We start from the raw sequence: 17,530 nt of genomic DNA, 5'->3' as shown, positions 1-17,530 counted from the left end.
GCGCCATTGCACTCCAGCCTGGGTAAGAAGAGGGAAACTCCGCTCAAAAAAAAAAAAAAAAGATATAAGGCACTTGCATGAGTGCAGGCATACACATGCGTGTGTATACACACACACATATATATGAAGAAAATAAATATATGAAACTATTTCCTTGAATTTGTGAAGCATTTTCAAGGGCCACACACACAATTCAGCTTGTAAGAACCTGTGGAACCTCTGGCACCTGTGGAAGGAGTCCTGTAGTAGCTGCAGTCACTGAGAGAAAGTAAGGAATGGCGTGGCTCTTGGCAAAGTGGCCCAATATATGTAAAATTGCTATTCAAAGGAAGCTGACTGTCTTCTTAGCCTACAACAAAATAAGGCAAATCAGGATCATTAGGTTAGGGAATTTAGGTTGGATACTTCATGCAAAGATTATTAAGTATTAGACTATGTTCCTGTGATAAATGATAATTCTGGTATGGTTTGAAATGAAAAATCTTGAAGTGACTAATTACATTAGCATAGGAATCTGATTTTGCATTTTCTAAAAAATTTTAAAATGAAGAAGTTGTGCAAGTAGTTACTAAAGTCCAGGTTTATAATTCTGTGTTTCTTTGACATAATCTTTGTGGTTTTAGAAATGATTTTATATTCAGATGCTAAATATGAAAGTACTATTTTTAATCCATGAACAAATCTTAAACTCCCATGTACAATTTTATTTCTACATACTTAAGGACGTAATAATCTTCTAAAATATGATAGGCACAGTTACATAAATCTGGTTAATATTTATAGATTTGATAACCAAATATTTTTCTAGTTTTCTTACATGGTGCTCTTTGATTTATAATATAAATTTTGGTTTGCTGGCTAGAATGTGAAAAAATTTCTGTGATGACAATGCTGTTTTTAATAAATTTGCTTTAAGAATTCAAAAATCATCCCCTGTTGGCAGCTATTGTATTAAGAGATAATTTGGTCTTCCTTATCCCTGATTCCTGAGAGATAACTTCTAACTCTGGAATTTCCTGAGTGATAGAAATGTCTTTGTTATTTATGGTGAGCCCCTGAAACTATATCTGAGTGTATACTAGCAAAATGACTCAGGATGAAGGTTAGTCATGCCAGGAAGTCCTATGTAATTAGAGAGTTAGAGCTTTGAGCCAGGTGATACCAGCCTGACGGTAGGGTAGGTGAGGGGAGTTAGAGATTGAGTTCAATCACATGGCCAATAATACAACCAAACACGCCTACATAATGAAACCCTCATAAAAAAAAATCTGGAACTTGAGGTTTAGGTGAGTCTCTCTGGGTGGTGATATTCCTATGGATCCACAAACCCCAGGAAGGACATATCTCACAGATAGCAAAAAAATATGGCTATAAAATAAAAGTAACAAAAGTCCTTGGATAAGGGTGTTAAAGGTGTTAATAATGAGATCTTGTAAAACCGAATGGCATTATAGCAACTTATAAAACAGAAATGTGTCACCTTATCACTCTGGAGTTACTCATCTCCGGAAAAGAGATGAATGTATGTTGTTTAATTTAGTATATAGTGAGAAAAGAGTCTTATTCTTTCAATATCTCAAAATAGCCAAACCCATGACAATGAAATTATCCTTGTACCAGGAATCCTAGGGATAGGGAGTAGCATATAACATGGAGAGAGTACAGATTTGAGTCCTGGGCTCAATCTCAATGCTTTTCTTCATTGGTCCGAGGACACTGGTAGGTTATGCAAAGTCCCCATGCCTCAATTCCCTCACTTGCCAAGTAAGGTTATTACTAATGATCTCACAGAGTTGTCGAGAATGAAGTATATAAACAAAGTTATTGGTGAAGTGCCATTTAATTTTCTTTTATTCAGCTAAAAGTATCCGTTATTTGGCGGGAAACAAACACAAGCAAAACAAACAAAAGGGTAAAGTTATTCTCCTCTAACCATCACTTCCATCCTCAAACAACTCAGAATGCTTATTTCAGAGCAGACTTTCCTCAAATAAGATACATTGTCATTATCAATCACGTCTAAAAACAAAGTTTTACTAAACAGTATACATTTCTTCTCTTATACATACTAGATATTACATATAAAGTGGGAGTGAAGGAATAACCCTGGTTGACCATAAATTTGATAAAGCTGTAGCAATAACATCAGCAAAAACCCGTTTTTGATACCATGTTGTTCCTCTTTAGGTATTATCCCAAGTTAGCAGCTAAATTACTTGAAGAAATGGAATGACATTTTGTAAGCCAAATGTAGTAAGAAATTTCAGTAACAAAAGTTAACGAAAAATATAGTATCAATACTGAAAAAGGATTATAAAAGGTAGCATCCTTGGCCTTAATCTTCATTTTCACTTGTAACCTTTAAGAAAAGAAATATTTGGGGGAGAGTGACAGATTTTCTCCTAGTCTTCCCTAACAATTATAAAATTTATTTCAAGTACATTTTCATTTAACTGAGTATGTTGTTTTTCTCTCTTGGAGTTCCCTCCAGAATTTCTGAAGTGTTGTCATATCTTTGTTGAGTGTCTCATAAGTAAACATAGCACTGAAAGATGTGCTTTTGTGAGAATACTCAAAAGAATGATGTAAACACTTGTACTTTGCACAGTCCAGGTTGGTGTTTTTGAATTGCTGGGGTATATTCAAGTAAACACAAGATGAGGTTTATAGAAATGTAAAAAAAAAAAAAAAATGAATTTATGAAAACTTTTTATGCTGTAGCAAAACAACTGAAAAGAAAATTATCTGGATTCATAATGGAGGAATTAGAAAGTTTGGTTTAATTCAGCTTTCTCAGACTTTGAAGCAATGAATTTTATGTGAACCTATGGGAGTCTTTGAGGTAAGACAGTTATAAATAATCCAGGACAGCCTCAAATTCTCAAGAGTATGTACACACACATTTAATCTCTCTGAAAATATGCAACGTTGATTAGGAATCTTTAAGGCTACATAGTACTAATTTTAAGTGAAGTTTAATATTTCTGAAAACATAAAAAGTAGATATTTATTTTTGTTATAACCGCTGTATACCCTCTGGTATTTATAAAAGCCACCAGGACAGTAATGTTTGCAGCACTGAGATTGCAAACACAAGAAACTACATAAATCATATAAACAGCTATTTTAGGAGAAAAACATTGTAAAAAGTCAGATTTGTATTCTGAATTTGTTTAAAAATATAAGGAAGTAATAACATTTTGATATGAGGTCTGTGTAACAGTAATAACAGTATCAATGGCATGGCAATTTGTTAATTATAAAAACTGTGGTTGTTACATGGGCTTTGGAGTTTGACAGACCTGAGATAAAACCCTTTCTCTAGCTTTCACTGGCTGTGTGATTTTAGGAAAATTATATAAGCTCTCTAAGCCTTGCTTTCTGCATTTTCAATATGAAAATAAGCAACCTCACAGGTGGTTGTGAGAATTAACTGAGGATGTATGGAAAGCACTAAGCACAATGTCTAGTAAATATTTGGAGCTCAACAATTTCTCTTCCTACATTTCCTCAGGAGAGTCAAGAATCTTTCTCACTGAAATGTAAGGTTCTGTTTCATGCTGGGGAAACAGAATCACAGCATTTCAAGTTTCATGTTTCCTGATCTGAGCAAAGATTAAAGGAAAAAAGTGGAAAATAGGAGAGACTAGTATGGAGGCTGCTGCAATAATCTAGGTGTGGGCTGAAAAATTTGGAAGTGAAGTAGGGATGGAAAATTTTGAAAAGGAGCAGGAGCTGGTACAAAAGAAAAAAATACTGAAAGAAATTGTTAAATGAGTGGGAACATAGAGTGGGAGACATGAAAATGCCAAAGCAGAGCCAAGGTTAGCACTCATGTGGAATTTACTCTTCCTCTTCTTCTGCCATCACTTCCATCTCTGCCATGTTTATAACCACCTCTCAGAATGCAAGTGCCCCCTCCATCTTAAGCAAATGAAAGGCATAAAAGGAAGGAACAGTGAAAATTTGGGAGCAGCAGGCATGGATCTGGAAATAGACCTGCCTCACCCTCATACCCACATCTAACTCCAGCCCACCAGAAAGAGTTTCTAGGAGAATTCATAAAGGCTTTTAGTTCATTTTGTGTCCACATAAATTTGGACAGTAAGGCACTATTTTCATGCAGTACATGTGCTAAATTTATCTTTCTTTTTATGAAATCATTTTCAGTTACCAGATAAATGTGCTGAAGATGAAATCTAGTATTTCTGTTAGTGAAAAAAGGGAAAGGAATTGAGGAATTCTTTCTACAATATCTATCTTGTTAGAGAGTATGGAGTCTTCTCATAGGATAGAAAAGAAGGTAATATGGACAGGAATTTACAAAGAAAAGAATTCCAATTAAAATCACTTTCAAAAGTTCAATGCTTTATCCAAATGAGAATACATTTTGTACCACTGTAGATATGGGTAGGAGGGGGGTATCCTCATGTAGGTGAAATATAGAACTTCTAAAGAAAAAGCCGCAGTTCACATATGCAAAAAGTTTAAAGAAGCACACACAGATAGAAAAGTGGGAGGCTTAAACGCTGATGTTATTTTTGACCTGTTATTCCCTTTTGCTTCCTCATCATCCATCTGATTAAAAACCGTATTGAATCTATGTCAGAAATGCTTTTCATATCTCACTTCTTTATGATCCCACTTCCACTAGTTTAGTTAAAGCTGGCTTTTATTTTCTATTCTTTGGTTAATTTAATAGTAATCCAGCATTTCTATTTACATCCAATTTTCCCCTGCTTGTCTTCATCCTAAACGCTCCTGCTCTAATGTTCTGTGATTCTTCCACATATGTACCAGTGCTAGAACTTGGGAGTAGATGACAGTGTTATCTTGGAGTTCAAGATACTTAAAATATGTAATTCTAAAAATAACTAGATATGATATTTCAATTTAGAAAAGCAGATTTTGAAATATTCTGGTGAAAAAATAGTTGTAAAACAATTGCTAGAAATGTACCAAGGGAACACAGCTAAAAGATATGTATTCCTACTATGTTCAACAATACTGATAACTTGAAGGTACAAAAGTCATGCTTGTAAAACAGGGATTACACAAAGCTGGGAAAGATACAAAGCGTGTTAAATAACAGAGTTAGTCTTTATCAGGATGTTGTAATTTCAAGGCTAGCATTTAGTTTATAAAATCAATTGGATAAAAATAAATACTTGAAGGTTTAATAAATGGCTCATGGACAGAGGGTTTGGCAGACACTGGTATGATATGATGGTGTAAAAATTTAGTGTGATCTTTGGCTATGTTAATAGAAGTAAAGTGCACATGAAGAAAAAAATATTTTACTATTTTCTGGTTTGATAACACCACATCAGTGGACAATAATGTTCAGATTGGGGCATATATTGGAAAGAAGAATGACAAATTAGAAATTGCACAAATATGACAGCTGGGATGATGAGGGGATTTGAAAACCTATGGAATGCATAACCAGGGGAAAGCATCATGCCTCTTTATTTTCTGTATTTCTGATGCTTTGATATCTGGGGCCTTGCTAGATACCTGGAGAGACTGCAGTTGCCAGAGCTAGCCAATTCCTAGACACAGCAAACACCCTCCTGAGAGCACTCTCAAATGTAAATCAAGCAATTCAGAGCTCTTAACCCCCCACTGCTTCCTTTATCAGACTCTCATGTGTTGAGGAACTATCTCCCTCTTCTAATCACCCCAGAGCCAAGTACCAGATGACTAAAGACAGCCCTTACACCCAGAACACACTGAAATTATTCAAAGTAGCGAATACTGAGCCTGCTTACCCTGTCTTGCTTACCTTTCCTGCAGAAACCACAATAAAGCCTCTTGCCCACATTTCCCCTTGCTTCCTCTGCCTTCTGAGCAACCCTGGTGCTTCCCTTTGTGGCCCTGCATCCATGGCACACTCCCTCTATTGGGAACTGTGAATAACTAATCTTTTCAATGGCAGTCATCTCCTGATCTGTGGGACTCACCATATCTGAATAATAATAATAAAACCTACATTTTAATACAGTAATGATAGAATCTTGAGGGCTAGAAAAAATATTTACTTTTATTTTTATTTAGCAAACACTAAGTACCTACTAGATGTCAAGCACCATTCTCCATACATGACTTACCTACAGTAGAAGAACTCCTTAATTAAATCTATATGACTTCCATACCTTTCCTTATAAATATACTGATTCTAGTCCCTTCCAAATCTTAAGATTGACTGATTGTCTTCTGGAGTGATATTCAAAATATCTACCAACCAGCATGCCATGCCACTGACCAATCAGAACTGCTGCCAGCTGGACAGCTGGAGACTCTTTCTGGGCCAGGTGCCTTTAGTTCATGAGTTATAAGGAGATTTGGAACACCTTGGGGAAGGATCTGATGTTGTAGTGGGGTAGGGGCAAAGTATTATCACATTTCGATATTGTAATAACTGGCATGGCCATACCAGTACTCTTAGTTGAATATTAGCCGTGATAATACATCCCTTAGCCATCTCTTTTATCTCTTGCCTTCTTGAATTTCCTTCAGTTATTCATTTTATGAAGTAAATTATAGACTTCATCATATTGGCCATTTTACTCTGAACAATGGCCAGTGTCTTTCTTAAACTGTGCTGCTTGGATTGCTCTAAAGTGGTTTACCAGCTTACTGGACTCTTTGCATCCTGACTGGAATTCTCTATTAGGATGCCTAGAATTATACATTGTGTTCAATATCAATAAAATGAAAATCTCATATGCCTTTTTATAAAGTGTATCACTGAAATAAAAGAGATAGTATTCATTCATTCTCTAGCTGGCAAGGAAACTAATTAAAAGATCATGATATATTCCTTAAGCCAGCTAGTCTTTCAATACATTTTAAATTACATTTTGATACTATAATCTTTATTTCCATATTGGAAAAGTTAACATGCTCACTAATCTAAAAAGTTTTATAATTGACAATAGACATTCTAGCTAATGTAAATCAACAGGTTCTGCTGTACTTGGAAAAGAGAGGCAAAAAGGACACCATTTAAAAGAATGATGATAATGCAATTACAAGTACAATCTTCAGTAAAATTTTGTTATCAGGAATACTGTTCTAATTTTAATAGTATTGTCTATAAAAGCATTAAATATCATCTGATATTGGCAAAGAATTCTATGATAAAAATACCTATTAACTATTTTATCATTAAAAATTTACCACCATTTTCCAAAATGTAGGTATAGTTCTTCAAATGAGAGTATATACCACTGAAGACTTTTTTGAGGTTTAAATAGAATATTATTTTACCTTTATAATGATATGTTATTCTATTTTCAAAACTATACAGTAGATATTTTAAATTTTGTTGTAGGTCATTATTAATGGTACATTTAATCTTTGTTTCAGAATTCATACCTTTCAAATAAGAATCCCCTGTTGAAATTTCGGTTTACCACCTGAATTAGTCTATATTTGGTAACCAAAAAAATTTTCCAATCAACTTCTAAAGCTGCATTTCCTGATGGCTGTAAACATCAAATGCAAGTTTGCTTAAAGGATTTACTTGACCTTTCGTAATAACCTAATAGAGCCTTCAAAAAATTAAAATTGATGTCAAAAATTTGTTTGTGAGTCAAATGTGTCTACATTGTGAAAAAGGATAGTAGATAAGATATATTTGTTAAAACTTCATAAAAATAGGTGTTTGGCTGTAGATGATGATAGCAAAGGCCAAAGCCCAAAAGTTTTAGATCGGAGTCTCAGATTCTTTTAGTTGGAAGGGCACTTCAAATGTCCTCTAACCCAGTTACCCATTTGAGTATTGCATCCATGACCTCCATTCTTGTTTGAACACCCATTTGCTCACAATATCAGCATGGAGGAGCACTATTCTTGCTTTCTTGACAAAATATCCATATATGGCAAAAGTGCACCTGAAGCTCTGTGTTTATTTTGGGGAGTAGATTAAAGCTAAAAGACAAATATGGGCTTCTGATGCCACCAAAAAGTATTTGGTCTTGTATATCCTCAAGAAAAAAAATATAGTGTATTAATTCTAACCCTGTCTTGTATATTTGAGTAAGGTACTGTGAGCACTAACTAAAACTTCCTAGCTCTAACAGTTGATGTAGAATACCATTCCACGTAAGTGTACCTCAGTACTCTCTCTGATCGCAAGCACATTTTTTCTTCATAATGTGCTAATTTAAACTTTTACTATAAATTTCCTTGTCCTGAATAATAAACCCTTCAGTATTAAACAGTGCACCTTGCTTCAGCAAAGGAAATATTCCATCCATAAAATATATATGCTTACAATGCTTTTAACTGTTTAGATTGAGTCTTTATTACCTCATGCAGTCATTATGCTCTCCTGCCTGGTCTTTTCCCTCAGCCTCATTTCATTCCAATTCATTCTGGAACCTAAGACTTGTTATTATTTCAGGATGTATCTAAAATCTCATTTCCATAAGAACCATCTTGGGCCATTCCCAGTGATACTTATTTCTTTGAACTATGGGTTTTGTGTCTGTATGGTTTGGCATTAGCTCATGAAAATGTATTTCATTTGTTGGGGAATTAACATGCATATTTCTGCCTCCCCAGTGCAGTAGGAAACTCCTTCTAGACAGGAGCCATGTTTTAGGAGCTCTGATCATAATGTCATGATACATCTTGTATCTTGTGAAGTTCCTCTTAAATTAGTTCCTCCAAAACATTAAGCATAGTGGTGAGAACTCAATACAAACTCAAGAGCCACATACTGAAAGGCAGCAATACCAAAATCTTCTAAATGATCATATGGAAAAGCTGATGGAGGGGGGTGGATAAAGCAAATCACCATGGCATGTTTATACCTATGTAACAATCCTACATGATCTGCACATGTACCCCGGAACTTAAAGTATTATAATAATAATAAAGTGTCACTATGCCACAATATAAGAACCTTTTCATTTCTTTAATCGGTGTACACTACTTCAATGCAACAGTCAAAGTGAGTTACTTACTAAGGCAAATTTTTTGTTGAGAATCATCTGCTCCACCAAAGATGACTCATTGTGGAAGAGGTGGGGCTGCATATGGCTCCACATGTGAGGAAACCACCAGAACTCATCCACAGACCCCAAAAGACAGTCATCCCCTTCATCTTCCTCTTCAGTTCCTTTGGGGGGGAAAAGATTATCCAATTAATTCCAGTTACCCTAATCTATGGATCTATGATCTATCAGTCAGTCTAATCTATTCTCATATATGTATTTAGAAGACATCATTTTTTCTGTTTTACACACATATAAGGCTGCCATTGAAAATATTGGAGGTGATTTTTATCCACACAGAAGGAACATCATAGAAGAACCCACTACTATGAGAGCTAATTGGATTCAATGCTGTGGCTAAAATTCAAGTGTGGCTGCATGGTTTTGTAATGACTAGTATCATGGACATGCTTGTGGAGAAAAATCTCCTCCCATATTTTCAGTTGCAGCTCTGATATGATTTGTTTTATTAGAGCCCTACAGGCTAAAGACAGAGAATGGACTGCTGCTCTGGACCAGTCAGCTAAACCCAGTTCCTGTTAACATTGTTTGTTCATTCAATTTCCCAAGAGAAGTTGGTGTGGAGGGTTGGCAGAGACTATTGGCAGCAAAAGAATCAGGTCCTATGATTTGGTGGGCATTGAAAACCTTTATTAAAGATAAAGGCATACTGTGAGGTTTCATGGTTATTATAATTTATACAGGAGAAACAAAGATTGAGTGCTATGGAGTGAGTGGAATAGCACAATCTTTCAACAAGGACAGTCTTCAGTTTCACTTTCATATGCTTAAGTACTCTACTGGATATGAAGGATCTTCCTCTCCCCTACATATAAAGATTACGTCTTTAAATCTAATATTTTATTTTCTGTATTTTTTCTTCTTTACATACACTTATGTTACCATTGTATGGTAGAACAAGTACAGCCTTTGGAGTTAGAAGTTTTTAGTTTATTGTAGGTTCCAACACATTTGAGTTGTATGGCTGAGTCACATGACCTCTTTAATGTCTGTATTGTAAAAAGATGGACAGCAATACCTATTTTATTTTTTGGGGGGAGGTAGTATTTAGATAATTCTAGCACATATTGGGTAACTTATAATGCCCCTTTCTTTTCCTCCTGTATTTCCTACTTCTGTTCTTATTGTGTTTCCTTGCATGTCGCCTTGGGTTTTTTTCCCCTCATAATACTACATGAAAGGAGGTAGTTTTCACATGTGCTATGTGGCAGAGGTGACATTATCTTCAAAAACTTACCAAGTGATTATGTTAACTCATTGGCCTGATTAATGAATGAGTCACCAGCATTCTTGGAGCTTCTGAGTGGTTATCTTATGGCTCAGGGAAGGATTATAGAGAGAAAGGCAAGAAAAATAGGAAGATGGATTCAGGGGTTTAGAAATTCTGATGATCCCAACCATAGCAGGTTCTTGGGTCCTACTAAATTTGAGGTGATAAATAAGGTGACCTTGGTAAAGAAACATTTTGTAGGCGTGACTGGTGATCTTAAACACATGTTTTGCTTGACATAAGAATGATGTCATTTAGTTTCCCTGCATTTAAACATCTATACTTCTATCCATGATACTCCCTGTTGCTTAACATTTTGTAGTCTCCAGGATGCTTTATTAGCGTCAGTTATTTGTTGCCATTTTATTTTCTCACACTGAGAGCAGGCTGAGTCTCTTGGAGTTTCCCAGTAATGGACTCATTCCTGATTTCCACATACCCAGCAATGTCAGTGAGCTAAGATTCCCTAGTTGATGAGAAATATCCTCTCCTCCTGCTTTTAACCTCTATTCCCTGTTGCCTATAATTCCTGTCTTTTCTTGCAACTTTCCTGTCATCTTTCCTTTATTTTTTTTTTAGTTGGCCTCTGTTCAAATTTATCAGAACAGAGCAGCAGATCTCAGGATTCTTTGAAAAGATAGCTCAGGCATTTGTCGTCCTTTCCTGAATATCATGGTGAAATCTGTGACTAAAATATTCATACATTTGAATCATGCAAGAGTTAGACAGATGATGTCTGCCTTCTGACATATTTGTCTCAGTTCATAGTAGGCATAATTTTATGTCTTTTCTCTTTATACATTCATCTTTCTTTTAATCCTACTTTGAGAATGTTTTACATTAGAATTACATTGAGAACAAGTATCTGTTGCTTATTACTTTGAAAATTATGATTAAAAAGCAGTTGAAATATAATTAACTGTGGGTTAATTACATTTGCTTGGACTGTTGTGGCCTCTTGCCACCCCTTTTCTTCCCCACTTTGCCCACCTTTGTCAGAACTGGAGGAAGAGAGAAGAATGAGAAGTCAAATTCCTCAATTTTAAGTGCCATTTCTTTCTTTGTTTTGGGGGTAGGGGAAGAAGCAGATTGTATTTATTTTATTTACTTTATTTTCAATCTTTATTTTAGATTCAGGGTGGACATGCAGGTTTGTTGCCTGGGCAGACTTCATGATGCTGAGGTGTGGGGTATGAAATATCTTGTCACTCAAGTAGTGAGCATAATAAACAACAGTTTTTCAGCCTTCACTCTTCTCCTCTCTCTGCCATTCATCCCTAGTGTCTATTGTTGCCATCTCTATGACCATGAGTACCCAATGTTTAGTTCTCACTTATAAATGAGAACATGTGGAATTTGGTTTTCTGCTCTTGCATTGATTCACTTAGGATAATGGCCTCCAGCTGCATCTATGTTGCTGCAAAGGACATGATTTCATTCCTTTTTTTATGGCTGTGTAGTATTCCATGGGGAATAGGTATCAGATTTTCTTTGTCCAATGCACCACTGATGGATACCTAGGTTTATTCCACATCTTTGCTACAGAGACTAGTGCTGTAGTGAATATGTGAGTACATGTGTCTTTTTGGTGGAATTATTTGCTTTCTTTGGATATATAATATATCCAGTAACGGGATTGCTGGGTTGAATGTTAGTTCTAAGTTCTTTGAGAAATTTCGAAACTACTTTCCACAGTGTTAAGTGCTATTTCTTGTCACAAAACTATGTTGAAACCACATAAAGTTATTGAAAACTATAATTTATTTTATTATATTTATATAAATAACTTGGCTCTATACTATTTTATCTGTAGTGTTTCCTATTCTGATATTATATTTAAAATCATCATTGAGACAGCATTGTGTCAAGCACTGTGTTGAGTACTTTACAAACATCATTTCATTTAATTCTCCAAACCTCCTGAGGTAAGGGCCACTGCAAACCTCATTTTACAGATAAGGAAATTGATATTTAGAGAGGTGAAGTAACTGGTTCCATGTCACTGAGAGGTTTGAGACAGAACTTGAATTCAAATGCTGACTCCTAACTCAGATTGAGCAACTCCAAATTTAGGGCCCTTAGCTATCATTCACTGGCCAAACGTGGAGTCTAGAAACAAGACCAGCACTTACTCATTCAATATAACATTGCTCTTCCCACTGTTAATTTATTCTACAGTATAATTAGAATATACAGGTACCATTGGATCTCAGTGATTTGGGGAAATACAAAAAACTAACAAACCTATAAATAAGGAGAATCTTTTGCTATTCAGCTTCCTTAATCAAGGATGGGTTAAGATTAATTTTTTTTTGACACTTCGTTAGCTATGTGACCTTGGGCCCCTCTAAGTTTCTATGTTCTTACCTAGAAAATAAGTTAACACATTCTTTAACTTCTAGAATTCAGTAAAAAGGAACATGAGAAATGCTTAACAAAGCACCAAAAGAGAACTATGGTTATTAATTTTTTCATCCCTTTATTTCTCAGATAAATGCACATACCCTTCAAAAATTAAAATAAACAAGATAAAGCTTTCTCTGACATAAAGTATTACGATTATGACAATGCTACTTTTCTTTTTCCCTTCAAGATTGAGTAAAATGGATAGAATTTTTTATAGAAAAAGGAATAGCAATTTCTTCATTTATAAAGGAAGACAATGTAATTCAATTATATTTTATCCCTTCTCATTTTTGAAAGATCAAGTATTAAATTTTGTATCTATTCCCTCTAAAAAATGATTTAACTGGTCTTAGCCCTGGCTACAGTTTTGTGGAAGCTCTCATATTATACACGGATAACAAGACCCCTTCAAACCTTGGCCTCCGTTTCCACCTGTGTTGTACTTTCTCTGCCTTGGGGAGAGGATACTCTTATTATGAGCTATTGGAAATGCCCAAGTTAAGAAAGAGGACAAGCCTTGCAGAAATGAAAAGGAATGACATGAATTGGCCAAAATCATTCCCCAGTATTCAGCAATAGGCAAAAAAATAATGGAGTTGCCGGGAGCGTTTTCTTATATTTATTAAGCAAATCTGGGCTGTCCTGGTTTTGCTATGATGTCTCTTCCTATTATCTCCCTCTCCTGCTAAACACATCACATATTTCACCTTAATCTTGCCTTGGTGATTTTTTTATCCCTATGATAATTTTATTCTATTCAATGGATGTCAAAGAATCTAAGATAATCATCCTGAAGTTAGGATATCCTAACCCGGAAATTTAGAAAGAGGTTATGGGTAGCCTTCTGTTTCCTTAAGCTCTTGGGGCTCTCCATTGTGAAAGGTACAAGTCTAACTTAGCTAGAAAGATGAACTGAGCTTCTGCACATAAAGTTCTCACTTCATATATCTATTGCCAAGATAGCAGAAGTTTCCTATAAGCAAAATATTTAAAATAGATCTCTAATTATGTTTTCATCTTTGAGGTTTCATTAAGAACCAATTCACTGAATCATACAACAAAGTCAAACATGATCATGAGGTTCCCGGGTGTTAATATTTAAAACAATCACAGAAAAAGTATATTTTACATATTGATCTAAGAAATTCAGGGGAATAAAAGCTTCAGAGCTTCTTATGTTAAAGGTATTCTTAAATAAAACCCACAGAATTTTCAAATTGATAGGTGAAAGTTACATGTAATTGTATGATTATACATATTGTATTCATTACACAGTTGTACAATAGAAAAACACTATAGTCAAGTCTCATGGTTCTATAACTTCCATGGAAACAAATGGAAATTTACTTTAGAAATACAATATTACTTCTATCTAAAAATGGAATTACTACTTATGTTGTTTATGTGCATATGGAAATCATGTTGACGTTAGTAATATATAGATAAAATTCTTAGCGTGATATGTTTATTAAACCCTTAAGGGTACTCATCAAATACATACAAAATAACTCTTGCTCATATTATCAATTTTAAATTTTGAAAAGCATTTGCAATTGTAGAAAATTGATAAACTTGCTTAAATATTATATCACTTTAAAAAATTACTTACATGTTTATTCATTTAGATCTGACACACATAAAATGCAAAGGCCCAGAAAAAATTTAGTAAAAAGTAACTTTCATCTCTCTTGTTTGATTCTCAAATTCTCTTCTTCACTAATATGGTTTGGCTCTGTGTCCCCACTCAAATCTCACCTTGAATTGTAATAATCCCAATGTGTCAAGAGTGGGTCACATGGAGATAACTGAATCATGGGGGCAATTTCCCCCATACTGTTCTCATGATAGTGAATAAGAAGTCTCACAAGATTTAATGATTTTATAAATGGGAGTTAGCACAAACCCTCTTGCCTGCCACCATGAAACACACCCCTTTGCTCTTCCTTCATCTTCTGCCATGATTGTGAGGCCTTCCCAGCCATGTAGAACTGTGAGTTCTTTAAACCTCTTTTCTTTCTTTTTTTTTTTTTTTCAGGAATATTGTTTAAGCTTAATTTTATTTTTAATTGATAAATAATTGTACATATTTATGGGCTACAATGTGATGTTTTGATACATATATATATTTTGAAACAATCAAATTAGGTAATTAGTATGTTTATTACCCAAAAGATTTATCTTTTTTTTTTTTTTGAGATGAAGTTTCACTCTTGTTGCCCAGGCTCAAGTGCAATGGCACAATCTTGGCTCATGGCAACCTCTGCCTCCAGGGTTCAAGCGATTCTCCTGCCTCAGTCTCTTGAGTAGCTTGGATTACAGGCATGTGCCACCACAGCAGGCTAACTTTGTATTTTTAGTGGAGACAGGAGTTTCTCCACATTGGTCAGGCTGGTCTCTAACTCCCAATCTCAGATGATCCACCCACCTTGGCCTCCCAAACTTCTGGGGTTACACCTCTTTTCTTTATAAATTACCCAGTCTCAGATATGTGTTTATTAGCAGCATGAGAACCGACTAATACATTCATGGATATTCCCTCCTATCAGTTTATTATGAATTGTTTCATAGATATCCCATACCTGTATGAATAGCTCTGTGACTGTGGTCAAGTTACTTAGCTACTCAGTAACTGAGTTTTCTAAGCTATAAATTAAGAGTTCTATACATGGAGTTGTATAGCTTTCACCTCCTCCTTTATTTTTATACAAATGGGAATATATTCTAATCACTGTACTATACCTTGATTTTGTATAGCTTTTACATTCTATTTTATTTTTATATAACTGTTCTAATCACTGTACTATACACTGATTTTTCAGTTTCTTGAGAGGTCTTTCTGTATGGTTTACGTTTAAAATTATCTCTTTTTAATGACTGCAGAGTATTCCATTTTATGAGTATACCAATAAATGTAATCTGTTTTTTTTTTTAACTTCTAAAAATACAGATTAATTCTTTCAATCATGAAATTGTGTTAGACTAACCTGAGGCAAGTCAAAATATCTTTACTCATTTTAATTATGTTTGTGAAAAAACTTTTTAATTATTCTCAATATTTAGAGTGATCTCTTTTCACATTTAATAGAGGAATCCGGAATCAGAGTCCACAGTTATATGGCCATAAAATTTATGATAATAAGACACTATGAAGCAGTTGGGAAGGATGGTGTTTTTAACACAGAGTGCTAATTAGATTTTTTTAAAGAGACAGAGTTTTGCTCTGTTGCTCAGACTGAAGTGCAGTGGCATGATCATAGTTAATTGCAGCCTAGACCTTCAGAGCTCAAATGATCCTCCCATCTCAGTCTCCCAAGTAGCTGGGACTACCAGGCACATGTCACCATGTCTGACTGACCAATTAGATATTTTTATGAAAAAAAGAAACTATACTGACCCCTATCTGATATATATACCAAAATCAATTCCAGATGTATCACAAATTTATAAATTGAGCAGCTTGGGCAACACAGTGAGACCCCTTCTCTACAAAAACATCGTCCAGGCATGGTGGCATGGGCCTGTAGTTCCAGCTACACAGAACGCTGAAGTGGGAGGATTGTTTGAACCCAAGAGGTTGAGGCTGCAGTGAGTTGTGTTTGCACCACTGCACTCTACCCTGGGCAACAGAGCAAGACCCTGTCTCAAAAAGAAAAAATGTCATGATCTGTGGTAGGCAAAGATTTCTTAAATAAGATAGAAAAGGCTGATCATTTAAAAAATGATAAATTGAACAACACTAAGTATTTTTGTTCATTAAAAACACCATAAGGAAAATGAAAAGACAGCCAAACAGCAGGAGAAAGTACTTGCAGCATGTGGAACTGTAAAAGAAGTTCAAGGAAAGAATTTCTACAAATGATTAAGTAAAAGCAGAAAATCCAGATACTTCTCAAGAGAGGATATCCAAATAGCCAGTCAACATATGAACAATTATCATTTACTGCTCCTCAGAGAAATATACATTAAAACCCTAATATGATATTTCTACATGTTCACCAGAAAAGCTAAAATTAAAGAGACAAACAATATAAAATATTAACAAGCATAAAGAGCAAAAGGAACACTCATACTATTGGGAACATAAACGGGTACAACCATTTTGAAAAATACTAAAGCTAATTATAAGTGTGCCACATAACTAGCAATTCCATTAATAGTTGATGATTAACAGAAAAGAATATTCAAGTCATCTGAATGACAGGTATAAAAATGTTCATAACAGGACTATTCAGTAAAACCCAAAGTCTGGAAACACCCAACCATCTACAGTTGAATGGACTAGATAAGTAAATTTTCTATGTTCAAACAATGGAATACCATACAGCAAGGAAAAGGAAAGAATTGTAACCTATAGACAATAACATCTATGAACCAAAAATAATGTTGTACAAAATGAGCTGGATACAGATGAATCTTTATGATTCCTTTTACATATCTCTCAAAGTCAAGCAAAATTAATTCATGATATTAGAAGTCAGGATACTACTGTTCTTTGAGAGAAGCTAGTTACTGTGAGGGGCTCAAGAAGTGGAGATTTTGGAAGTGTTCTCTTTCTTGATCTGCCTGCTGTTTACACAGCTGTGTACACTTTGAAAATTCACTGAACATCACATTTACTATTTATGTACTTTTATATATGTAAATTATAATTCAATAAAAATGAAAAGCCATCAGATAGTGCCATAAACTTTTAAACCATTAACATTTTACAAAAATTAAAAAAATAGCATGTTAAATGGAATTGAATTATAAAAAGTTGAGGAGGGACATAGGGAATGTAGGAAGGTGTGAGCAGAGTGTGCAATTTTAAGTAGAGTTCAGAGAGATC

General features: G+C 34.8%; 1 protein-coding gene and 1 long non-coding RNA gene across 4 annotated transcripts in view; one reads left to right on the top strand and one right to left on the bottom strand.

The window, feature by feature from the left end:
- LOC108290744 overlaps positions 1 to 17,530 on the top strand; it is a 319,814-nt gene that overhangs the window by 55,281 nt on the left and 247,003 nt on the right. The window lies entirely within an intron of this gene.
- Positions 1 to 17,530, bottom strand: part of LOC108290741 (bifunctional heparan sulfate N-deacetylase/N-sulfotransferase 3) — a 200,711-nt gene that overhangs the window by 118,111 nt on the left and 65,070 nt on the right. For all 3 annotated transcript variants that reach the window (XM_017510653.2, XM_017510642.2, XM_017510664.2), the window contains exon 4: positions 8,976 to 9,130. In XM_017510653.2, coding sequence (XP_017366142.1) covers positions 8,976 to 9,130 — 155 coding nt within the window. The remainder of the gene's footprint in view (positions 1 to 8,975; positions 9,131 to 17,530) is intronic.

This window comes from Cebus imitator, unplaced genomic scaffold (genome assembly GCF_001604975.1).
Source record: "Cebus imitator isolate Cc_AM_T3 unplaced genomic scaffold, Cebus_imitator-1.0 Scaffold17, whole genome shotgun sequence".
NCBI lineage: Eukaryota > Metazoa > Chordata > Mammalia > Primates > Cebidae > Cebus > Cebus imitator.
The sequence above is the reverse complement of the archived record's forward strand: the minus strand, read 5'-3'. Positions and strand labels throughout refer to the sequence as shown.